This window comes from Xiphophorus couchianus, chromosome 13, assembly GCF_001444195.1.
Source record: "Xiphophorus couchianus chromosome 13, X_couchianus-1.0, whole genome shotgun sequence".
In the NCBI taxonomy this organism is placed as follows: Eukaryota; Metazoa; Chordata; class Actinopteri; order Cyprinodontiformes; family Poeciliidae; genus Xiphophorus; species Xiphophorus couchianus.
The window spans coordinates 20,234,886-20,261,962 of NC_040240.1; the positions used below are offsets into that span (position 1 = coordinate 20,234,886).

Here is a 27,077-nt window from a genome sequence, read left to right on the forward strand (position 1 = left end):
TTGCGTCACTGCTTCTTTAAAGCAAGGAGCCGTGAACTGCCAGGCCACGGAATCCCGGAGCAGATGGACCGTGACGGAACCTAAAAACACGGACCAGAACCCGCACCACAACCTGGATTAAACACCGGGACTTAACTGGGGGGTTAAAAAAGATTAAAACTGGATAATAACCTCGTGTATAGGAGCTTTTGATCGGAGTGAAGGCGCTCAAGTAGCCGGGTAAGTCCCCCCTTTTCCTCGGTGTTTTCACTACGTTTCACTTTTTCGGTTTTCGTTCTGGTTCTGTTTTTGCTAGTTTCGTTAAACCGCTGTTAGCATTGCGGCTTCTTCGGCTGCTCCGTCGTTAAATCCACGGGTGTGGGCCTTCTGTAGCCCGGCTATCGTCCTCCTTCCTCCAGTTTGTTTTCATCAGGAGGGAGCGGCTCTCCTCCTCCTCCTCTTGTCCTGTTGGCAGCCACACTCCTGTATCTTCACAAGACACTTTAATTTCAAATTGCTTCAACTTTTATCCTCAGAACGACATTTCTATCCTCGTGTTTTCATATCCTATTGTGGGTTTACACGGAACTCTGCATGGATCTTATATTTACTAAAAAAAAACAACTGATAAATCAAATCCATAAAAATAAAATATTCATATTATAGTTTTAAGAATATGTATTTTATTTTTCCATTTTTTAGTTTGAATTTTGAAACTAACTCTTAATGTTGACAAAGAAATTGTAAGTCTTATATTTATTTTTGACAAATATATTTTAATGGGTCTCTTAATTTGATCCCTTAGTAAAAAGGCGACTTTTATTTAGAATATTCACGAGCTTTATTGTGAAAGTCCGTTTTTAACAGTATCCGGCCTCGGGACTTGGTTACCATGGTGTTTCCCACCTTTTTTAACCATAGCAGGTATGACAGGCAGAATACGCATTTCGTTTTAACTCATAGTGATCCAAGTAAAATGGCCTCTGTTCAAAAACTGCAAGTTGTCAAAAACCATTTAGTTTATGGTGATTTTAATATTTCTACTTTGATTATAATCTAAGATGTTTTTATGTAAATATAAAGAAGGTTAGTCAAATAACATAGCATTTTATGAGCAGAATCTCATTGCTTATTGGCATTACAGAGGGATTTAACTGAAAACTAGCAACATTACTGCAGTAGTAGAAAGATAACCTGAAAGTAAATCAAATGTTCTACAAATATGATGTGTGTAGGTTAAAATGAGTTAATTGTAATTTTTGTTCCGTCCAATTGAAATTTAAAACTTTATCCATACTGTTAGAAGGTTAATTTTCACAAAACCTTTACTAAAATGTTATAGAAAAATAACAAGAGATTTTGCAAAGCTTTTTTTTTTACAGCTTAATTGGTAACTTTTGTAGTTTTCAAATGCTTATTTTGAAAAATATTCAATCTTTTTGTCATTCTACTATTTATGAAGTAACAGTAGTAGAACAGAGTGATTTGTTTTAAAACAGAGTTAGAGGTACTGATTTGTAATATATCGTCTTCGGAATATCAGAGTTTGCAATATTCATATTGCTAACAATTATTTGAATGATAGTAACTTTTGGCTAACATATTCCAAGTGTTTTGAACATTATTTTTTTGTTTTAATGTAATATTTAGCCAGTTGGACTGAGTTATTTTAGTAATTGATTAATCTATAGATTGTTTCGCCGATTAATCGGATTTAAAAAAGAAGAGATGCAAATAAACAAATAATTACGGTAAATAAATTCCCTTTTTAAATAAGGAAATCAATTTTTTTTATTGCCAAACATGCAACAACATGACATTAATTTAGTAAATCTGAACCATGTGACGCTAAAAATTGATGAGTTTAGACATATTTACAGACAAAGGTGTTTAATCTTGAATGCACCATTCAAATAGTTAATTTACTTAAACTCGTATGTTGGTTGTTTTTTAGCAAATGGCCTTTTTTTGAGTCTGTATATTCAAGTTCACAATTAATCGATTATTAAATTAGTTAATGGTTATTTCAAAAGTTGATTAATAACGATTAAGGCGATTAATCGTTTCAGCCCTGAAGTCAAAATAAAAATATCATGAGAGAGATGGTAAAACGAACACAAGCTTCCCACTACAAACGAGTAAAGTTTGTCACTATGAACGTGTTTATTTAGGAATGTATGTTTTTTGTGGGTCTTAAAAAAGGAACCTGGCTGACATGGATTTTACTTCCTGATGAAAAGTGGAAGTGACGGCTGGATTGTTGTCGTGGTTCTCCTCACAGCGGCTGAGATAAACCTCACACTTTGCCCCGAGCCGCACACGTCTCCCTCCTCCATCACTGCGAGGACGCTGCGTTCACCGAGTCTGTTCGAATCAGTCTCAGGCCCTGACCTCTGAACTGTTTAATCATTCGCTTCCCTGTGTGAAAAGCAGCTCCTGAAATCACATCAACTCTGGATTTAAACTAAGGCTGCATTTTAATAATAGGTTATTCTGTCAGTTATTGTGACGATTAATCGGATAAAATTTGGCACATTTTTCATTGAACCACTTTAGCCCTTTTACACAATATTTGAAATGCATTAAAATACAATTTTGTGGTTTAATTAATGGACATCAAAAAGTGCTTAGTAGATTTTTTTTTTATTTCTTACACATTTTGAACCAGGTGAGGGTAAAGTTATCCAATTGAGTTCTAGGTAGAACATATTTACAGACAAGGAAGGTTTTTCATCTTGAACACAAAATGTATGTATCCTTTGTATAGTTTTGGCTAAATTACTGCTCTGATTGTGTTGTTGTTTTAGCAAGTGGCAATTTTTAGAGTTTGTGTAGTCAGTTAATTATCTAAATAATAGATTAATCACATTTAATTGTTTCAGCCTTAACTTAAACATCTTAAATTAGACCGATTTAATCTTCTGCTCACAGTTTAGGATGCTTTTTATATCACAAATTGAATCGGATCTAAAATGTAGAATTAATTTGAAGTGCTGTCTCCCTAAACAGTTCATTTTAATTTTAAAAACTGTGAAAAAAAAAATCACCCACTTTGTTTTTAAGAAAGCCCTTTAAATTGTTATTTTCAACTCCTACTATCTGGAAGATTTTTGAGTCTTGCCAGGTTGTGTCTACACCCCGTTTTTCTGGCTAATTAAGCAAAGCAAAGCATCTGAACCAGAGTTCTGCAACCGGATCGGTCGGCCAGTGAGACCTGAGATCCTCCTCAGACGTCACAGAGGAGAGCGGCGATCAGAAACAGCTGCAGGATGTGAATCCCAGCGCGCATACAAAACACAAATCTGATAGAAACAATTTACAGCGAGCCGGCACTCCCCTGCGTAAACGACGTCACCGTGACAACAGGCTCCACATCTGGAAAGCATCAGTTGTGTGTTAGCTCAACACTATCTCCGCAGTGGGATGATCTCATGCCCAGCTGTGTGTGATCAGGGACTCCTTTAGGAAGATGAAGACCCTTAGGGTGCGTTCACACCGGCCCTGTTTGGTCCACTTTAATTAAACTCAAGTCTGCTTATTTAGCAAGTCCGATTCGTTTGGGAAGGTGTGAATGCACCATCGAACTCTGATCTGGACCAAAAAAGCAAACTCTAGTCTACCTAAAAACTGGAGACAGTTCAAAAAGCAGGAAGTGGACTACAGTGCAGGGAATTCTGGGTAATTAAAACCAAAACAAATGTAAGAGTCTAATACCAACGGGAGAAAGAGTCTGTGGTGTTTTACGATTAATCGGATTTAAAAAATGGCAAAATCAACAGATTTTTCATTTAACCACATAAGCCTGTTTTATACAAAATTGAAAATAAAAGGTGCAAATAAACAATTCAGGCCCGTCTTAAGAAAATAAAATTTTTATTGATCATATTAGTTCAGTTTTGGCTCAATTGCTGTTAAGTTGGAGGGTTTTTTTTGAGCCTGTATGCTCAAATTAACGATTGATAACTTACTAAATTAGTTGATATTTCAATAATCAATTAATCATGATTAATCCGATTAATTGTTTCATACCTAAAATTAATATAAAAGTTAATAAAAGAGGGTAAACAAACACAAACCTCTCAAGACAAAAAAGAAACCCTATAACTGCTAAAATCTGATTGTACTCAATTTTTGTTTACATTTTGAGGTTTTTGTGTTGTTTCCTTCAGTGGTTCCTGGTGCAGCGCCCCCACAGGCGAGGAGGGGAACAGACTTTCCAATTAGTTTGGTTCTTTTCACACTGCACAGTGTGAAAGTGAACCGCAGCAGTTGAAAATATAACAAATGTTGCAATTTGTTCTCCAATCAAACCGAGTCTACTGGATTGTCAGGTGTGAAAACATCCTTAGTCATAAAAAACAATCAAAAGTAAGAGGCATTCACTGATGAACTTGTCAATACATCAGAGTTGTAGGTTTTACTCGTGTGTAGAGAGAAATAATTGAGGAAAACTTTAAAAATCAGGGTTTTTTGCTGGGGTTTTCATCGAAAATAATTGAAAATGTATCTTCAGTGAAGCTGCGTCTGAAAATATGACTTAAAAAGGGACCAAATCAAAATAAATGTTATTTTTTAAGCCTTTCAGAGGCTTTCGAGGCATCGTGATCTGTAAACAAAAAGAAATGTGAGGGAGCGGTGCACTGTGACTGATGAAACATTTAAATAGAAACAAGACGCCTCCTCAGGCTGCAGACACACAGTGAGGAGGATGATGATGATGCACATCGCTTGCGTCACGCCGTTGGCACACCAATCCAGCATGGAGGACTTCCTGTCCCACCTCCAGCCATGTTTGATGCTGCATCACAGATATGGATCATTTCCAGAGTCAAATAGCAACTAGTTAAATTTACTCAAAAAAATTCACATTTAGGAGTAATTGTATTACATTGTACTTTTACTTTTACTTGAGTAATTTTATTATAAAGTATCTCTACTGTTATTTGAGTAAATCTTCTGGATTATTTACCCACTGAAAGAAAAACAAACATGTTTTAACCAAAAATTCACCAGGCAGACCTGCAGTTTTTGTTAAAGTTTCATCGGTTTTTTATTGACAGAAACTGATTTGGAAAAATTTTGTCTAGTTTGATTTTTTAAATTTTTTGTTTATACATTATTGTCAATTTGGTCCTTAAAATACCAACATTTCCACTTAACTTTATATTTTGGTTTGCCTGATGAAGTATTTTTTAAATATTAAATGAGGTTTTGATCTCAGTACTTCAGTCACTTTTTACCAAATACTTTCTACTCTTACTTGAGTAATTTCTGGATTGGCTACTTTTTACTTTTACTTTTATTTGAGTAGAACTATGTTGTATGATTATTTCTGATCCTGACTTGGACTCTTTACATGAACAGATCAGTTTTATTCAGAAGATGGTCACATCCTTCTGCTGGCAGGAAGTCGGACAAATCTCACGTTTCACATTATTTGTCCTTGTTTGAAATGAAGAAACTAAATAACTGAGCGAATGTTGCTACTTACTACCCAATAATATATTATACAGCCGTCGTATTTAAATTTTCTGTTCTTTTTTTTTTAGGCCTTTTTTCTCCAAAATGGCCGACACCGAGGTCTCCATATCCCCGGCGCTCTGCCCGCTCCACATTAGCCCGGCCCACTCTGCCCAGCCACCGCCGCCAACCTCCTCCTCCTCTCCCACCACTTTCTCCTGTCCTTCTTCACCCTCCAGTGCCTCTTCCTCCTCCTCCTCTTCTTCATCCTCCTCCTGCTCGGAAAGCTCCTCAGACTGCCCCAACCACCATCACCACCACCACCACCATCATCATCCTCGCCCTCAGCTCCAGCTGCCGCCGCCACCGCCGCCCCTCAGCGAGCAGCCATCGTCGCCCAGCGCCAGCCCGCGCAGCTCCAGCCCCAGCGGCAGCATCGGCAGCACCGGCAGCCTGGGCAGCAGCAGCGAAGGCATCGGCAGCAGCGGCGTGTCGAGCGGCGGCGACCAGCGGGGCCCCAGCCCGCTGCTGGACGTCATCTCTGAGGACGCCATGGAGATGGACCTGGTCGTCGATCAAGGTAGCGACTTCCAAACAAACTGTGCAGATTAAAGTTTCCGTCTGATATGAAAACGGATCGTAAACTAATTTCTCCAGGACGAAGGTCCAGATTTACGGCTCCTAGCTGATAATTTTTAGCTATAAACAGAAAGCATGAAACGGTTTAATTAGATTTGAGGCAGCTGTAGCTCTAAAACCAGATTAATTTAAGTCATGAAAATAAGGCATGTTAAACATAGGGCTGTCACAATAAACAATAAATCAATGAATCACATGAAAAACTAAAACTAACTCAATAATTTACATTTGCATGATTTATTGTTTTTGTCTTCAGTCTATTTCTTTGACCTCAACTTGTTTTTTGAAGGACAGACTTCATAATTCATTTTGTTGTTTTGTTTATTTAAATTTTGATTTTTAAAATGTACTCCAGTTTTTGCATTATTTATTTAAGAACTGCTTGCTACATATTTAGCAGGAAACCCAAAAATCACTTCCTGTCTTTATAATACATTCAGTTTGCTAAGTATTTAGCAAATTAGCTAAACATTTAACTTACTTGCTAAATATTTGCAATCTAAATATTGCTTGCTATATTTAGGTTAGTTAGCTTGGGCCAAAAATATTTTTGGTTCAAGCTAAATATTTAGTTAATATGCAAATTAGCTTTCTGAACAGCAGAAGTGTGAACTAAATATTTAGCTAGCATACTAAATATTTACTTTCCTAGCTATTCTGCAAATTAGCTTGCAGAAAATCAGAATTGAAGGTAAACCTTTAACTTTCCAGATAGATATTTAGCAGGCAACTGAAATATTGCACGCTCTTCCTGAAAAGCAAAAGTGTGAACTAAATGTTTATCGTCTTAACTAAATATTTAATTTGAAAGATTAATATTTATTTTTTAAACTAAATATTAAGCTTGTGAATTACGTATTTTGACGTTTATAAAAGCAGGAATAATATGGTGAAAGTATGACCTTGAAATTTGACCATTATTTCTCTATGGCTGCCTAAATAAACCATATCAGTGCAGTTATATTTAACGTCGTCGACTTTATGAATGTGATGAAGACGAGTTGCTAGCAGATCTTCATCTACTTCCTCCTCTTCCTCCAGTGATTGACCCAGAGGTGGCTCTCAAGGCTTGTCAGGAAGTTCTTCTTAAAGTGAAGCTGCTCGACAACAAACAGCAGCAAGACGACCAGAAGCAGCACCATCAGCATGCGGAGGCGACCGACTGCGGCGGCCCGCCGTGGCACATGAACCCCGACACCAGCTTCATCAAGGAGGAAGAGGAGGAGAACGACGACGAAGGACAGAGAGAGACTCCTGCTGTCCAGAAGCAGACGCCTCCTGCAGCGCCGTCCGAGTCGCCTTCGCCGTCTTCTTCCAAGCAGTCGTGGCTGCTGCGGCTGTTCGAGTCGAAGCTGTTCGACGTTTCCATGGCGATCTCTTACCTGTACAAGTCGAAGGAGCCGGGCGTTCAGGCGTACATCGGGAACCGGCTCTTCAGCTTCCCGGACGGCGAGGTGGACTTCTACCTGCCGCAGCTCCTCAACATGTACGTCCACATGGACACGGAGGTGGGCGACGCCATCAAACCTTACCTGGTGAGTCCACACACACACACACACACCTGGTGACGCCGCATTATGTCATGACACCATAATATGGAATAATGTAAAAAATGTGGCTTCAAAATGTAATAAAACATCATTAAAACTTCATTATGTAATAACGCAATATGTAATAAAATCCTTGAGCGTGTTTTATACTTTCTCCCACCTATAAAGTAATAACATTATTACATTTATGCCGACATTACAAAAGGTGGCGATCACAGCAGTTTGTTTCATTTCTACTACGGACATTGTGGATAGGGAGGAAACGGGGGAAGAGTAGTAAATTTCTGCCAAAAAACTAAAGAATTTCAGATTAATCTCAGAAGTTTTTAAGAAAATATTTGGAAATTTCTGATCTGCACAAGTCTGAAATTGAAGAGGAAAAACGTAGAAATTTTGGGTTTAATCTCAAGAATTTTTTTTAAAAAGTGAAAATGTTTGAGCTGCAAAAGTCTAAAATTTGAGGGAAAAATCAAGGAAATTATATTCAGAAAAAACAATGAAATTTCTGAGCTACAAAAGTAGAAAATTTGCAAGAACAAAAGACTAATATTTTGGGATTAAAACTCTGAGATTTCAAAGTACAAAAAATAAAAAAAAATTGACTTTTGAATCAAAGAATTTTCACAAGTTTAAAGTTTTCGACTTTACAGGCTCAGAAAATCTCCATTATTTTTTTTTTCTAGAAAACTTTGAGATTAATCTCAAAATATGTTTTTCTTTCTTGCTGATTTTTGACTTTTGATGCTCACAAATTTATGAGCTTTTTTTTTTTTTTTTAGTTCTTTGGAAGAAGTGTGTATTTCCACCTATAATGGGCTTAATATGCCGTCGTACATTTGTGTTTTAGAATAACCTAAAATGCTGACCTCAAACTAGTGATTTTCTACATCTTTCTTCATTCACACCATAATTACGTACGTTTTGGGTTAATAAATGGAACTCAGTACAAATTATTACTGTACATCTGCAGAAGTTCCTGTTGGCGTTGCAGAAGCTAATCTTGTGATTTGTTCCTCAGATCCACCGCTGCAGGTCCAGCATCACCTTCTCCCTGCTGTCCGCCTGGCTGCTTGGCGCCTACTCCTCCGACATGCACATCTCCACTCAGCGCCACTCCAGAGGCACCAAGCTCAGAAAGCTCATCCTGTCTGATGACCTCAAGCCGCGGTCGGACGAGCCCCGGTCCGTTTTAGGGTCCGTCTCCGACAGCCCGCTGCCCTCGCCGCCCCACCGTCACTGCCGCCACAACAGCAGCAACGTGGACGCCTGCGGCGCCCCGGACGGCGTCGACCAGGGGGACGTGTTCGTCTCTCCGTCCCGGAGGACCCACCAGAGATCCAAGTCCGACGCCACCATGGCGAGCGGCTTCCCCGGCGCCGGCCTCAGGCGGACGGGCAGCAACCCGAAGGTGGAGGCGGTCCATGAAGAGGTGAGAGACGTCAGGACGGGTTTCTGCTGCTACAAATCAATACAACAACCAGCAAATCACCACAAACACTTAACCAATATCTACAGCTAATATTCAATAATTTCACTGCACAGCATTCTGGGAGTTGTAGGCAGAGGAAAGACTTTAGCTGCTTAAACTGTCAGGGCCAGCTAAGCTAAGCTAAGTTGGTAGAATCTACTAACTCACTCACTCTGGTTACCTAGCAACCCACTCATTCCTTGGTTACCTAGCAACACCCTGCTGAGTAACTGGCACAGCAGCATTTTAAGGTTTCACCACTGTACTTATAACTGCTTAAAAATAAAACCAAAAACGATCTCATGGAGCTAAAACTGATAAGTTTTCCATTTTAGCAGTCAATATTTAAAATAAAAATATAATCAATAATTATTTACATGAATCGCTTATATACGTTTATGAGCCATATTGTCCAGCCCTAGCAAGCGGTTGTCATTTATCATAAAATTTTATGATCATAAGAATTTTGATTTATCGTTTTCTCAATCAATTTTAGTTAATGATCCTTTAAAAACTGACTTTATTTGAAATCGTCTTTTTTTTAGTATCTTTTCCACAGTTTGTTCCACAACATCATCAATAACTATCAGTAAATTTGAAAAAATGATTAAATGTAGTTATTGTGTGCAGTTTAATGATACTTAACTACATTTCCACAATTGCAAAAATGTGTTGTTTTTTTACATTAGTGTAATATTGAGAACATTTTGCAGAGATTTTGTAATGGAAACGCTGCCGGTTTGGATTCCAGATGTTTTTCATGCTGCACAGAATCTGCAGATGACCTAAAAGCACCAGGAACAAACTGATTCTGAAGGAAACTCATCCAAAATAAACCCCCAACAATCCAACCTAAGCAGGAAAATCTGATGGTTGTCTGGTTTTAACGGATACAGACGGTTTTAGCTGAAAGTAAACACGATGTGAAGTCAGACGAGGAAGGTCAAACTGGTTTCCAGTCAAAGTTTGCAGAGAAACCAGAGATATATGTGTGTTGTCACATTCCAGGTTGGCAGCTCGGTCGCATCCTGGCTGAGAGCCAGACGTTTTCTGTGACGTGATTGGAGACAATACCTACTTAAAGAAACGACTGCTGTCATTTTTGTTCTCATTTTCCACTTTGTCTGAAATTTATTGGTCGATTCTGGTTTGGAAAAGCTGAATCTGAGAAATAAAACTTCTTTATTCTCTGCAGCTGAACTTTTGAACTGCCGATAAGGAAAACCTGCTCTGTTTGATTTTGATCTGCTTCCTTTGCAGAACTAGAAAGAAATTCTGATGCAGATTACAGAGTAACCAACCGAGGCATTGAACTGAGACATTTTCTCTGAGTTTGGCTGCAGACGTTAAGACGTTAGGAATGTTTGCTGCTGAAATTACGGACTGCAGCTGTCAGCAGGTACTTTCAGGTTCAGCTTGTTTAACTTGCAAAAGAAAAACGAGAGCGACAGAAGGCTGGCTGGGAGACGGACGTGCCCAACTGGATGTTGATGCAACACAATCCGAGCTGCGTCAAACATTTGTTTACAGTCCGGCTTCAGGAAGGCCCGTCCCTCTGACATCAAATGAACTCCTGGTTCAAAATCAGATACAAAGTTTGACTTTAAAGCTTCGCTCTCATTTGGTGAAGCCCTTTCTTTCAACACTTTGTCTTTTAATGCTGACGGGAACTACAGAACTGTGATTTTCGTCATCTGAAACGCAGTTCTTCTTTGTTCATCTTTTACCTGACAGGCGGAAGCTCAATTTTTGAAACTTACTCTTTTGTCTCTTTGCATCACAAAGAGATGAAAGTGGACTGAAGCACAATGTGAGAGAAGTTCAGAGGGAGAGGAACACGATACGCCGCCGCCAAGCAACATAAACTAGCTGTTGTGAAAGGAGTGGTTGCCGTGGAGACGGAGCGGCGGAGGTGGTTGGGTTTTGATAAGACGAGTGTCTTATTACGGCAGGAGGACGCAGATGCAACAGATGCCAGACTCCATTTAAAATATTCATGATGCAAATGCAAGCTACTCTTAACCAGCAACATTTCTCTTTTAAAAAAAATGAAAATTAACATTTGAGCAATAATTACATAATTTGTCAGATGTCAATTTCCTGTTTCTGGTTGTTGCACATTTTCTTCTTATCGTTTTACATCAGTGTGGTGACACTGTGAAGATGTTGCAACAAAAAGGGGCCAAGGTCATTATTATATTACAATGTTTGCTGACAGTTATTTTTCCTAAAGTACATTTGAGTTCAGTGTTTGGCTTTCAGCCTGGTTTGGTCTCAAACAAATGATGTAAAAACACTTTAACCAGAATTCATTTTATTGTCATCGAGCACGAAAGAGAGCACAACAAAATTTATAAAATGGCAACTCTCAAAGGCGAGTAAAATAATAAATGGGTATCTCAATAAATGTAAAAATTTAGCAGAAACAACTGGGATGTTAAGGAAAAAACAGAAATAAATGATAAACTTCTGATTAGTGAGTTAATTTGCAGTAAAGTTTTATACATATTTTTGTTAATTGTAGGATATACAAAACTCATCATGAATTACGGCTGGACAATAAATCAATAATAATATGTATCATAATAGACACATAATCAATATTAATAGATAATACATCTGATAGAATATTGACTAATTGATCCAGAAACAATTAAATTAATGTAAATAAATGCATCAAATATTTTTTTAGCAACTTCTGCAAAGAAATTGAGAAATCTTCTAGAAAAAAGTTTTGAAAATTTAAGAAAAATGTCAGAAATCTTTTCTTTAATTTCATAAATTTTCTGGGCATTTCTGAGTTTGAAAAGTCAAAGAAATGTTGAGAATTAATTTCAGAATCTTTCTAGAAAAAACAGGAAAACTTGAGTTTGATTCGTAGAAAATTTGCTGGAAAAACTACAATATTTCTGAAATTTGTTTCAAAATTAGAAATTTTGAAACTTTTTTTTTTTTGGTTTGTTTTGGTGGAAATTTACTCCTTTTTATTTTTATTTCTATTTACAATAGACCTGAAACTGTCGTGTTCATGTGGTGTTAGAGAGGTGTAGCAGGGATTATCGGGTCGTTGTTGATGTTGTTGTTGTTTTGGTTCCACTTTGTGAAATCTGTTCGAACCCGTTTGCAGCCGGAGCGTCTCCGTCCTCAGAGGGAGTTCGTCAAGTCTCTGTTCTGCATCGGGAAGCGTTTGGCCACGCTGCCCACCAAAGAGCAGAAGACGCAGCGGCTGATCTCAGAGCTGTCGATGCTCAACCACAAGCTGCCGGCCCGGGTTTGGTTGCCGACCGCCGAGCACCAGCACCACGTCTGCCGGGTCCCCCACACCCAGGCCGTCGTCCTCAACTCCAAGGACAAGGTTGGTTCAGAAGCCCCCTTCACTTCCCTTTTACCCCCAAGTAAAATACAGGGCAACAAGGTATCTGAGGTTTCCTTAATTGATTTAAACCAGGGGCGACAAACTCATTTTCGTTTTGGGCCAGATTAAGATTATTAATGTTCTTAAAGGGCCGGTTCTGCCATAATTGATAAAACCCATTAACAAACAGTTATAATATTAACAATTATCTGTCCCTTCATTTAAAATTAAATGATACTAAACACCTTTTTAAACATTAATCTGTCCTTCAAAGAATTTGCTATTTTATTTATTTATTTTTTAAATCACAGATTTTGAGAAATTTTGCAATATTTGTGCTTACGTATGACAGTAAATATGACTTTGTTTTACTTGCCGTATCAATGATGAATGATGACCCGGTCAAGGCTAAAGCAGCAGGTAGTAGAAGTAAGAAATACTGCCACCTGTAGGTGGGAGTTAGCATCACTTCAATTCAATCGTTTTGATGCAGGATTTCTTTTAACCATAAAATTGCGCAAATTAAAATGAAGAAAATAAATTTGTGTGCCAATTTAAAAAAAAAAAAAAAAAACATTTCTCGATTAAAATATTTTTGTATGATGAGGTTTTTGACCGCATCAAAAACCTATTTTACAAATGTTTCAGTCTCCCGTTTTGAAAAAAACTAATTAGATATTGTTAAAATATCAATAAAAGGCTGTGTCTGCATTCAATGAGTTTTTCTTAAAATGAACTGACATATTTTCACATCAATCAGTCCCTCCAAGATTTTGCGATTGTTTTTGTGATTTTTTTTATACCAAACTTTTTGTGGTAATTTAGAAATATTTGCAAAAATATTTTTGCAATATTTGAGTTTTTGTGTGACTGTAAATGTGACTTTTTTTTTTGTTTTTTGTTACTCGCCGTATCATCCACAGACTTTAACTTGAACTTAAATAAGCATCAGTGTAGCAGAAGTAAGGAAGAGTGCCACCTGCAGGTGGGAGTTGGCATCATTTAAACCGAGTCATTTTTATATTAGAAGAAAACCTGTTAGATGTTATAAAAAAACTCAAATCCAGCAGAACTCAGACCAAATATCCACAGGTTTAGATTAAAGCCTAAACCAGATGTGTTAGAAGTTCACATCTAATGAACTCATTAGATATAAATATATTGGATGTGCATGCCACACTTTCCAGCTTTTTTACTGCAAAAGTTTGAAGACCAGCTTCATTTTCTTTCCACCTCACTGCTATCCACTGCTTTGTTTTGGTCTGCCACATAAAAATCAGCTGAAATACATTAAAGTTTGTTAGAAAAATGGTGAACATGCATTTAAAAACATTTGTTGTGTATCTGTCCTCCTTCCTTCAGGCTCCGTACATCATCTACGTGGAGGTTCTGGAGTGCGACAGCTTCGAGACGTCTCCGGTTCCCACGCGGATCCCGGAGACCCGGATCCGCTCGGCGCGCTCTGCGGAGAATCTGGACTGCGGCACGCCCGGTACTGGCAGCGGCATGACCTCGGAGCACAGAGCAGGAAGTTTCTCCACCGTGCCAAACTACGACAACGACGACGACGCCTGGGCGACCGACGACATCGGACAGCTGCAGGTGGAGGTAACGGCGTCCAGGCTCCTCTACGACTGCAGCTAACGATTATTCAAATGATTGATTATTTTGATGATTAATCAGACAGATTTTTTTTTTTTTTTTTGACAATTTAGCCTTTTTTATGTAATATTAGAAATATATTAAAAGGGGCAAATAAACAAATAAAAATATTTTATACAAGAAAATTAAGATTTTATTGCCTAAAAATTCAATAAAATAGCATTCCTTTATTTGATTCTGCAGCTAAAAAACAATTCAAGCATCAATATGTGGAAAGTTCAACTCTCATATTGATTATTTTTAGATTAACTATTGATAATTGGAGCTAAAACTTCCACCTGAGTTCTACTAAGAACAGATTTACAGACAAAACTTAAACAAAATGTTTATATTTTTGTACAGTTTTAGTTTAATGATTATGTTGTGAAAATCGCCTTTTTTGTGCCTGTAAAGTTTAACGACTAATAGATTAGTTGATGATAATTTCAATAATCAATTAATCAGATTAATCGTTTCAGCCTCAGTTTGTTCAGGAGAAACTATAAATATGTTTTATTTTTTTCAGGGAGAGGCTCAGACCAGCAGCAGCGACAACATCAGCCAGTTTTCCGTCGACAGCATCACGAGCCTGGAGAGCAAAGAGCCCGTGTTCATCGCTGCTGGAGACATCAGGTCTGAGGCAAACTCCTGGCCCGAGGGCCAAAGGCAGCCCGCCGTGGCTCTTTAGGTGGCCCTCCTGACGCCAGAGGGATTCATAAATAAAGCTTTGTTTGGTTTTTAGCTGGATAAAGGCAAATTTTATATAAATAAATCGATTTTGTGATCACTAAAATTCACCTAAAATCAACAGATTAGAGCATTTTTTCATGCTAATGCTTCAGTAGCTGCATTTCCATTACAACTGTTCAATTTCTGATAATAAGCCATGTTCTGCTAAGGTAAAAATAAACTCAATTTTGAGCTTTTGGTGTTTCTAGATGGCAGTGAAGAAGCGTCGTCTGATTTCTGCCTCCATGTTTGTTTTTAGACGCCGCCTGTCGGAGAACCTCGCTCAGACCCCGACCACGTTCAGGAGAGACCCAGAGGACCCGTCTGCCGTCGCCCTCAAGGAACCCTGGGAGGAGAAAGTCAGGTTGGTCCTCTAACGCAGTCTTTCTCAAACTGTGGCCCCCGGGCGCCCCCTAGTGGCCCGCTGGGTACTGCATGTAAACAACCGTTTATTAGCCGTGACGGCAGCTAGCTAACATGCAATGCTACAGCTAGCTTACCAAATGATTGTGTTTAACAATAATAATAAATAAATGGATTAAAACTGGGTCACTGAAAAGGAAAACTGATACGGTGGAAAGAAAAGAAACAACGCTAGGATGTGATTGGACGAACAGAGATGATTCCTGCTGAGAGTATTGATGACTGATTAGATTCTTTTGAACGGTTCGTTCACGGCCAAATTACAGCTGCTGCTGTTTTTATTTAATTACAAACGATTTAATCTGAAAATTATTTTCCTATTTAATTGTGCAGAAGATAATTTTTGTTTCAGACAAAGCAACTCAACTTTATTTTTTTAATTGCTTCTAAATTACAAAAAAATATAAAATGTTATTAATGTTATTATTAATGCAACACAACTCCTTTCTTGATTTCCATGTGTTTCTCATAATTTTAAAGCTTAGAATCTAAACTTTAAAAATCTGTAATTAACTCAAAATGCTCTGAATTTGGTTGATCATATTTACAAAAAAACCCAGCTTTTTCATACTGTTTCATTAGTATGAAGAAAGACGACAACAATACTTTCATTTCAGGTTGTATATATTTAGATGTGGTTGCTGGTAAATTTTAAGTTGGTGTTTGTTAAATGGGTTAAGTAAGTTTGATGAACACCGCTCCAATCAAACTGTCCCCTCACCTGAGGTTTCTTCTTCTGTGGTAACGTCAGGCGGATCAGAGAAGGCTCTCCTTACGGCCACTTGCCCAACTGGAGGCTGCTGTCGGTCATCGTGAAATGTGGAGACGACCTGCGGCAGGAGCTGCTGGCCTACCAGTTCCTCAAGCAGCTGCAGGTAAACCAGCGACATTTAAGGCCCAAGTTTCAAATCTCCGCCTGGATATTTTTGCTTATTTTCAGTGTATGAAGTTCTTTAAATGTCCTGTGAGTAAATATTTTTGCCCATTTCTTCATAACAACTGGAACTATCAATATCTATTAGTTATCATCGCAATTTACCGTCTATTGAAAGTGTTTAATCGGATTAAACCGAAGACAAACAGGGAGTGAAATTACCCGATATTGGCTGGAAAGCACAACGTCTCATCATTTCAGAAACCGTTAGACATTTTCCTACAGTGTCAGAGTTATGGTACCGCCAATTAGAAGGGTCAATCAGTTAATTGAATAAATAATCAACAGATCAATCCTCCACTGTATTGATGCTGCGTCAAACAGAAAGAGCTACATAATTTAAATCTTTTTCAGCTGTAAAAGATTTTCTTATTTAAAAAAAGTTAATTTAGTCTTTTGTTGTATATTTTTAAATAAAATTGAGTTTTTAATTTAATTAATCACCAGAATAATTGATAACTAAAACAATGATCAGTTGCAGGCCTGAAACATCTGCCTGGTTTTCATGTTTTTTTGTGACTTTCAGTCCATCTGGCAGCAGGAGCGAGTTCCTCTGTGGATCAAACCCTATAAGATCCTGGTGATGTCATCAGACAGCGGGATGATCGAGCCCGTCCTCAACGCCGTCTCCTTGCACCAGGTAGGCCGAACTTTAACCCCCCACGGAGCCCAAGTCTAACATTTAAAGAAACAAACCACATCAAACTTTAATCCATCCTGTTTCAGTGTTTTTGTGGACCTTAGTGTAAAAATAAACGGACGTTTGTTTGTTTGTTTTAATCAGGTGAGAAAGCAGAGTCAGCTGTCGCTGCTGGACTACTTCCTGCAGGAACACGGCAGCTTCACCACCGAGGCGTTCCTCACGGCTCAGAGGAACTTCGTCCAGAGCTGCGCCGGATACAGCCTCATCTGTTACCTGCTGCAGGTCAAGGACAGGTGAGGAGGAAAAGAAATTCAGCTTGAACCTAAAGTAAATCGATTAAAAATGAAATCTCTGAATCTGTTCTACCATTTCTTATTTTATTTGGGGTTTTTTGTTGCTTTATCTTCTAAAAAATACATTACAAACAAATATTGGCTTTTATGAGTTGTATGACAGAATATTAGTGTAACGCCACGAAAGGTTTTGTTACATTATGAGAATATAATCAGACTATTAGCAGGATAAAGACACATTTTTACCTCTTTAATTACGAGACAAAAATTGTTTTAATGAGACAAAAAGCTTCTAAAGTTATTAAGATTTAACACAAATCGCTCACTCTGTGAAATAAAGTCCTGCAACTGGTAATAATCTGATGCCGGTGTGTTAACAGATTAATTAATTCCTCAAGCATAGAATTAGACTGAATAGATTGTCACAGATTCCCAATGTAGAGTTTAATTCAGTTTCAGAACCGATACAGATATTAGTATCAGATTGGGTCGTCTCTAGTTTTCTTTCCTTTGCTTGTGAAAGTCGGTTCAGGATCATGTTTTGGTCCAGGATCATGTTTTGGTTCTGATCGACCCGTTCTGGTTTTCTGGGATCTGCGCAGACACAACGGGAACATCCTGCTGGACTCTGAAGGCCACATCATCCACATCGACTTCGGCTTCATCCTCTCCAGCTCTCCCCGGAACCTCGGCTTCGAGACGTCCGCCTTCAAACTCACGTCAGAGTTCGTAGACGTGAGTGGAACCCTCAGTGAGCTGGGAACCAGTTTATTGAACTGGAAAAGCTTTTAATTTGACAGATTTTCTGTGTTGTTTTCAGGTGATGGGCGGCCTCGATGGAGACATGTTTATTTACTACAAGATGCTGATGCTGCAGGGTCTGATTGCAGCCAGAAAGCACATGGAGAAGGTGCTGCAGATTGTCGAAATCATGCAGCAAGGTAAAAATAAAACGTGCAGCACCTTTTATCGGTGCAATATTAACCACAGTTATGAAGCAGCTGCTTTTATTGCCTCTTTTATTGCACAGCGGCTTGTTTAAGCCTCATTAAAACCCCATTTTATGACTTCAGTTGTAAAAACACACCATAAAATACTTCGATTTAATTTATTTAATTACTTTCTTAGCTGGAGATAGGCACCAGCACAACTTCCCGAACCTTCTAAAGGACAATGGTGTACAGGAAATGGATGGATGGAATTACTTTATCATCCAAGAATCAGTTTAGAGATTTCAAGGAGTAAATAAATAAGCTAGTAGTGCCAAGGTACAACAGTGATGCAATCAAAATTAAAGCTGCAAGCAGCCTCGGGCGGCCCTCGCAGCAAGCGCCGCTCCGGCCTATTGGCCACCGCGGGGGTTCCGGCCACCGCAGAAGCTCTCGCGCGTTTTCCAGAGCCGCAGCCCGCTCCCCACCGCGGAAGCTCTGCCGCAGTTTCCAGCACCGCCGCCCGCTAGCCGCCGCAGAAGTTGTCGCGCATTTCCCCCGCCCGTCCACCGGGCGATACGAGTTAATGCGTTTGGCGGCGCTCCCCGACGACTGTCGAAAAATCTGGTGCAGATCGGTCGATGCATCGAGGAGATGCAGCCCATGTATTAACTTAGGGGGCGCAGTGGAGTCAAATTACATTTCAACCTCGTTGGGCTCTTTGGAGGTGAACAAAGGTCGTATATATCCAGTTTGGCATCAATCGGATGATCCATGTGTGATTTAGAGCCAAACGTATGTATATGGCGAGGGACTGATATTCGCCATTTGGCCACGCCCACACGGTTCAGCCAGCAGCGAGCATTGACAGAGTTTATCATCCGAATCATCTTGATTAGGTCAAGAGAGCCATAAACAGAGCTTTCCAAGGAAAAAAATGGCACTTCCTGTTCCGAGGGGGCGGGGCTTAGATGACGTCATAATATGATGACGTAGGATCGTCAGGAATCCCACCAGAATCACTCATGCCAAGTTTGGTGCAGCTCGGTCAAAACATGTGGAATCTAGAGGCAAACGTATGCCAACGGCGTTGCCGCCATTGAAAACTCTTGGCACTTTAAAACAAGTGAGACCAACTTCCTATCTGTCATCCAACACAGAATCACCTTGATTAGGTCAAGAGAGCCATAAATGGAACTTTACAAGTTAAAAAAATAGCACTTCCTTTTCTGAGGGGGCGGGGCTTAGATGACATCATAATATGCTGACATATGATCGACTGGCATCCCACCAGGATGCCAGTTTTTGTGTTAGAATTACAAATTTTTAATTTTTTCCTCTTCCTCACAAAATTGAAATCTATCATTCCGTAGGGCAATGCTGCCCTCTGGTGTCGAATTACTGAAATTACTGAAATAGTTTCATTATTTCAGTAATTCGACACCAGAGGGCAGCATTGCCCTACACAGGACAAAGGATCCCCTTTGTATTACACAGTCGATCACAGGGGAACTTTGAGCCCTGCTAACCCTGCTTCAACATGGTCAAGACTCACCATATTGATAACTTTGAATCAGACATGCCTTATGATCAGACTGACCGAGTTTGAAGCCGATCAATCGAAATCCCTAGGAGGAGTTCGATCAAATGCAAAGGCTGTAAACGGCCACAACAGGGCCCAAAATGGACCTTCAATACAAAATGGCCGACTTCCTGTTGGGTTTAGAGCATGGCTCCAAGAGACTTTTTTGTACGTCCTGACAAGATACACATGTGTACCAAGTTTCGTAATTCTAAGTTAAAGCATGGCTTGGGGCTGATTTTTTAAAATATTCTAGGGGGCAGTATAGAGAAATTAGGCCACGCCCACCAAATATCGCTATGGATTCCTGTTGGCGGGTGGATAAGGATCCATCCTAGTGAGTTTGGAGCAGCTCACCCTGAAACTGTGGAATTCAGAGCCAAACGAAATTCGACGGCGTTCGCAACGCTGCCACACCCACCTGCTTCATCGCAGCCGGTCGGGGTTGGAATCCACAACACACCAACATTTCTTCTGTCTCTGGACACAGTTTCATGTTGATTAGGTCAAAGGGCTAAGATAGCGACCGTTCACAGTAAAACATGACACTTCCTGTTCTCAGGGGGCGTGGCCTACGAAAAAATAAAATTTCACCACAGGGTATTTTAGGACACCCGATGACGATCAATAACTGAACGTTTGGTCCCTCTATTTGTTTTTGTATAGGAAATATAAGAGTTTCGTGTTTCATGGCGAGTAGGTGAACTTTGACCCCTGGTAACCCCCCTTCAGCAAGCTCATACAGTCACCAATTTGATAACTTTAAATCAGACATGCCTTATGATCAGACTGACCGAGTTTGAAGCCGATCAATCGAAATCCCTAGGAGGAGTTCGATCAAATGCAAAGGCTGTAAACGTCAAACTCGAGGTCCAAAATGGACCTTCAATACAAAATGGCCGACTTCCTGTTGGGTTCCGACCATGGCTCTAATAGACTTTTTTGTACGTCCTGACAAGATACACATATGTACCAAGTTTCATAATTCTAGGATAAAGCATGGCCTGGGGCTGTTCATTTAAAATACTCTAGGGGTCGATATAGAGAAATTAGGCCACGCCCACCAAATTTTGTTATGAATTCCTGTCGGAGGGTGGATAAGGATCCATCCTAGTGAGTTTGGAGCAGCTGGGCCCGAAATTGTGGAATTCAGAGCCAAACGAAATTTGACGGCGTTCGCAACGCCGCCACGCCCACCTGCTTCATCGCAGCCGGTCGGGGTTGGAATACTCAACACACCAACATTTCTTCTGTCTCTGGACACAGGTTCATGTTGATTAGGTCAAAGGGCTAAGATAGCGACCGTTCACAGTAAAACATGACACTTCCTGTTCTCAGGGGGCGTGGCCTAAGTGATGTCATCATTTTACCACAGGGTATTTTAGGAGGCCCGATGACCATCAATCTCTGAAAGTTTGGTCCCTCTATGTGCTTTTGTATAGGAAATATAAGAGTTTCGTGTTTCATGGCGAGTAGGTGAACTTTGACCCCTGCTAACACCCCTTCAACATGCTCCAAAACTCACCAATTTGATAACTTTAAATCAAACATGCCTTATGATCAGACTGACCAAGTTTGAAGCCGATCAATCGAAATCCCTAGGAGGAGTTCGATCAAATACGACGGCTGTAAACGTCAAAATCGAGGTAAAAAATGGACTTTCAATACAAAATGGCCGACTTCCTGTGATAGTTGGCTTATAACATTAAATGTAAGTTCTGAGTCTTTTGGTGAGCTCTACAAGTCTACCAAATTTCATGTCTCTACGATGAAATACGTTCATACCATTGTGTCAACAAAAAATTGCTAGTTGCCGGCGTTGAGCAATTTTCTTTGCGATTTTTGCGACAACCTTAAAATTCAAAATTTTGAATTTTTCTAGTCGCGACCGCCAAGTTTGGTGAGTTTTTGAATATGATAAAGCCCCCAAAAAGGCGCCTCTTTGGGGGGGCAGAATAATAATAATAATAATAATAATAATAATAATAATATACACTACAGATACAATAGGCCTTCGCAGCGCTTTGCTGCTCGGGCCTAATAAACAGCACAGATACAATAGGCCTTCGCAGCGCTTTGCTGCTCGGGCCTAATAAACAGCACAGATACAATAGGCCTTCGCAGCGCTTTGCTGCTCGGGCCTAATAATAAACAGCACAGATACAATAGGCCTTCGCAGCGCTTTGCTGCTCGGGCCTAATAATAAACAGCACAGATACAATAGGCCTTCGCAGCGCTTTGCTGCTCGGGCCTAATAAAAAGTAAATGTTATGTAATGTATTTTAAATAAAACAGGAATAAATGTATATTAATCAAATTGTTTAAAGTAAGAGTGTCCAAAGTGTGGCCCAAGGACCATTTGTGGCCATTAAATTATTTTATTCTTCCAATAAAGAGCAAAATATTTTATTTATGTCAACATATGACATGTTCATTTTCAAATGTAAAATAATGAAATAAATAATAATAATAAAAAACATGGCTGCAAAAAGATACAACCGTACATATTTGAAAAGCAGAAGTAGAGCCTCCTGCAAAATCAACAAGAATGCAGCAAGTGGTTTCTTAATGACAAGTCAGCAACAAAACGCTTGTCTTTTCCAGCAGCCATTGTACAGCGATAAAACGAAACGTGCCGGAATTTTGCTTGGGTTGCTAGGCAACAGTTCAGTGTGACTTAACATTCCGGAGATTTTGAAACGACTCCTTTTCCAGACACCAAAAACAGCTGGGTGGTTTAATTTAAGCACTTTGATTTTAGAAGCAAATGGAAATATAGAAAATGTTCAAAATGTGAATTTTGCATAATGGATCTCTTTAAGTCTCTTTTTTTTTTTGGGTCCAGGCTCCCACCTGCCCTGCTTCCATGGCTCCAGCACCATCCGGGGCCTGAAGGAGCGTTTCCACATGTCCCTGACGGAGGAGCAGCTCCAGCTGCTAGTGGAGCAGCTGGTGGACGGATCCATGCGCTCCATCACCACAAAACTCTACGACTCCTTCCAGTACGTCACCAACGGCATCATGTGACCTGTGACCCCGGTGGAAAACACAAACAAATAAACAAACAACAAAAACCCACCCGCTGCTGCCACTTCCTGTTTGGGATTCAGGAGTTACTGTGGCAACGACTGGATTTACTGGATTTTGTGATTCTTCTGGAATCGGATGGATCTATCTGGTTTTTGTTCGGATCTTGGAAAAATGCAGAATCTCGATCGTTTTCAGATCACAAACACTAAACGTGTCAGACGGCATCGGACATGAGTTTACTGTGCTGCTGGACCTAAACCACTTCTACTGGACTCGACTCAGAACCAGAACCCGCGGGCTGCCGGTCCTGGTGTCTGGACCAGTCGACGGTTTTAAAGCTGTTGCTGTGAAACGATCATTTCATCATGAAGGATTTTGTCGTTTATTTTCAGGAACTTTATCAATCTGCAAACTGTAATTTGGAGATTTACGACTGAAAGGCGGTTCTGTTTGGGCTCAATCTGATCAACGAACCACCTGACCTGGAAATGAATCAAGTTCTTTACAAAATGCCACAACTCTACGTAATATCAGCAGATTTCATGACTGGAAAACAGAGGAACTGGGTGGAAAATAATTTCTTAGCCTTAAATGTTCAGAACTGTTGAAAATAACCAAAAAGGAGAAAAAGTTTATGGTGAGCTTATTAATAATCTGCAAGAAATTATATCAGCCAGATGAACCCTGTAGTAGTAAAGCAAAAAAATATCCAGAGATTTATTTATATGGAAACTTTTGACCACTTAAAACTTAAAAATATTAGCAAGCCCTTTCAAGCTGAAAAAGCGCACACACAAAAAACCGCAAAATCTTACCCTGTATTTTTGTCATATCTTGTACAAATATCTTAGGTTTGTCTTATTTCAAGTGCGCTAACTTACAAGTAACGTTTGAGCAAAATATAGGAGCTTGTTTTACTTATTTTGATGAAAAAGTACAACTTCCACTGATTATTTCATTTAGAGAAATGGGGAAAATGTAAAGCAAACTGCCTGTGGAACTAGAAACTGGGTTGCTAGGTAACGGGCTGGGCTTGGCCGAGGTTGCTAGGTAACGTCTCAGCTCCAGTTGATTGTGAAATAATATAATATGCCAATGGAACTAGTGCTTTTTTAAAATCAAAATTAATTATTTACATAAAACAAGCTCTTATAACTTGCTGAGAAGTTTCCTGTTGGTTTTGTCTTATTTCACTAAGATTTTTGCACTAGAAACTAAACTAAAAATACTTGGGAAGATTTTGTGTTTTTTGCAGTGCATCTGAGAAAATCAAACTGGGCAGCGAACACCAGCAAGCGACCGAGGAAATGAATCGGTATTTGTTCTTACAGAACAGGAACGCTAACGCAGTAAAAGCACATCAGGAGCTGAGGGTTGCTGGTGTTAATTTCTGGATTTGTTCTCTGGATAAGCAGAGGGACAGAAAAGAGACTTGAATATGTTTGTTTTTTGTCTTTTACTTGGTGTGGGAGTCATTTTGTCTCTGTGGGATTCCCCACAGTGGTATTTATTTCACCAGACAGACATCACAACTGCAAAATCTGTACTCTTACTAACAGTAATGAATCAAAGCATCAACTCAGAAAAGAATCATATTTAAACCTAAAACACAAAGTGACTGTAGAAAAGATGGAAAACGTGGCCTCCCTGTCTGCGAAAGCTGCATTTTGTTTCATGGCCAACAGAGGGCGACACTTGTAAGGAAAGGAGTTTTTTATCATGCTGAAGGTTTTGCTACTATGGCGTAGTAGAGCCAATGTAGATAGGAAAAAAATTATTTTAGATTAATTGTTAAGAAATTAAAAAAAGAATTCCGAGTTTAAAAAGTCAAAAATTTGCTTGGAAAAAAATCAGAAATTTTTAGATAATTTTCAAATTTTGAAGAAAAAAACATTTCAGAAGTCAGAATTTAAACTTTAAAAACTCACAAATTTCCATGTTTTTTCTACAAAATTTCAGTTTTTTTCTAGCACACTTTTGACTTTTCACGCGTAGAAATTACCTAGTTTTTTCTTAGAAAATTTCCGGATTTTTTTGGGAGAAATTTACTAAATTATTTAATTTTTTTCCTATCTACAAAGGCGCTAAAACACTGTTGTAGTTTTGCTACGACCTTATAAGCTAAATTAATACTAAGAAATGGTTTACTCTAAATGTTTCATTCATTTTGGGTGAAAAGTAACAAACTACAGTTTGGTCTTTTTTAGGAATAATAACTTTAATCAACTTAATTCACTGCTAACTTTGTAGCTGTGATTGCTGTCTGGTGCAAAAGCCTTCATTGTTCGTTGTCGGTCCAAACCAAATTTCAGAAGAATAACTATGTAATTTTTAAAAATTCTTATCAGATTTATTTTGTTTAGGGGAAAATGCTAACATTAGCTAAAATTTAAAGCATTGACTGAAAGAAAAGACGAAATCGAAGCTCGCTCTTGATTCTTGTTTACTTTCAGCCGCTAGCTGCCTGCTGCGTCTACAGATAGCCTAGCTTGTTACAGTTACATTAGTGTTGTAAATTTAACACTGCACATTCTCTTCCCTGATTGGTTAAAACACATTCCTCTAACCAGTGCTGACCAATCAGGATGGTTCGTATTGAGGAGCTAAAAGGATTTTTAAAGTGACGAGGGATTTTCTGGACATGTCGAAGTGTTTGTTTGCTTTCTTTTAGTAACTGTCCATGAAAATGTCGTGATATTGTCTGTTTTCAATGTTGACAAGCAGAAACTTCAGGCTCATCTATTGTTACGCTGGCGTCACTCCAGAGTCCCGAACACAAAGTATTAACTCAATATTTATACGACACAACAAAGTTTCCTCATGTGGTTTAGTATTTGTTTAGTTAAAATGTGTAGCTTTACTAACATTAATGAAAATTTGAGAAGTTAGTCGACTTGCTAGCAGATTTTGGAATGAGTTTGAATATTTCACTCATTCACTGTAAAACAGACTGGCGGCTTTAGGCCACTTTTAAATTTTGTTAACATGTTGCATCAAATATAAGAAAACATTAAATGTAGCAGCTCATTACCATAAATTGCAAAGGTTCATGGTCAGTTTATGGTTAATATTGTTTATAATTAGCATATTGAAGATCATATAATGACATTTACCAAGTCAATTCACATCTTTGCCATTTTAGCCCCTCTATAAGCAATCAAATTTATGTCCATTATGTACACAGTTAAATTCTCTGTTCATGCAGATGAGTAGTTATAAAAATCTGAAATATAATCCAATTTAATCATATGTAACTGTAGCTTTTATATTATCCCCCATTTTTTCCACTATTTCCAAAAAGGTTAAAGAAAAGCTAAAAACTCCAACAGTGCATAATGACTAAAAGTCTCACTTCATACCAAAACATTCTCGTTTTCATGGTTAGTCAGACATTTTTATGATAAATTTATCAAAATGTCCCAAATTTTAACATCTACGTTTTATTCTGAATGAGTGAACAAGCTGAGCGTAGCCTAAAAGGTGTTAGCATGTTTACCATGTTAGCTAGCTAGCTGTCTGAAAATGGTCAACTTTCATCGTAAAGTTATGAAACGGCTCACATTGATATTTAACAACAGTTTTATAATCTGGATGAAAGTAATGAAACTGAAGATATTGTTACAAAAATGCTAGTTAGCATCCGCTCGCTAACAGCACTTAACATTAGTAACATTTGTTTAATTTATTAAATGACAAAACATTTCTCATGTTTTTACTAAAACTTTAACTTCTGTATGGAAAATTGATCTTGCGATTGATAAACAACTATTCTCTCTATTTTTATCGTACTCAAGCTAACCCTTTATTTGGCTAATGCTAAATTGCTAGCAAGAACAAAGTTAACTAAACTTTAGGTTTGAGGCACCAAATATTATTTAAATCTCCACTTTAATGAATCAAAGTCCTCCTCAAAGGTTTTTGAATTTAATAAAATAAAACTTAGTTAAATTCTTGCTAGTTTATCTCAGACAGAAATAAATTTTTAAGTGTTATTTTCGTCGTGAAAACAAAGACTAATGCTTGCTCTACTACAAGTTTAGGTCACTTTGTGTGTTTTATTTATTTTTCCAGCCATATTTTCTGTGAATCTCTTCCAGAAATAATCAAACGTTTCTTTCTCTGGACGAACATCGTGGAATAAAGCCGATGGTGCTGAAAGGCGACTGATATTCCAGTTTTCCTGAATGTTTTTTGTTTTTGTTGGTTTAACCACTATTGAAGGAAAAGCACAGATTTGTTGTGAAAGCAACATCATGTTACTTTCTGCTAACCTTAAGCCTCTTACTTTATGAATAGCTGTGACTAAAGTTTACCAGATAAGCAACAGAAATGGCAAACCGTCTTTGCGATCTCTTTTTTGTGTGAATGTTTTCATGTAAAAAAAAAGAGTAAAAAATAAGAAAGATGCCTTGATATGTACAG

The 27,077-nt window shown here is 38.7% G+C and overlaps 1 protein-coding gene across 1 annotated transcript; it reads left to right on the forward strand.

Annotated features, from left to right (window-relative positions):
* On the forward strand, positions 1-24,011 carry LOC114156502 (phosphatidylinositol 4-kinase beta). The gene is made up of 14 exons (XM_028036981.1): positions 1-219; positions 5,529-6,019; positions 7,120-7,613; positions 8,647-9,057; positions 12,224-12,451; positions 13,814-14,059; positions 14,619-14,725; positions 15,081-15,185; positions 15,996-16,119; positions 16,705-16,818; positions 16,963-17,114; positions 17,717-17,849; positions 17,935-18,055; positions 22,471-24,011. Exons 2-14 carry the CDS (start codon positions 5,545-5,547, stop codon positions 22,650-22,652), a joined length of 2,892 nt encoding a protein of 963 aa, XP_027892782.1. The 5' UTR covers positions 1-219; positions 5,529-5,544; the 3' UTR covers positions 22,653-24,011.
* The last annotated feature ends 3,066 nt before the right edge of the window (positions 24,012-27,077 follow it).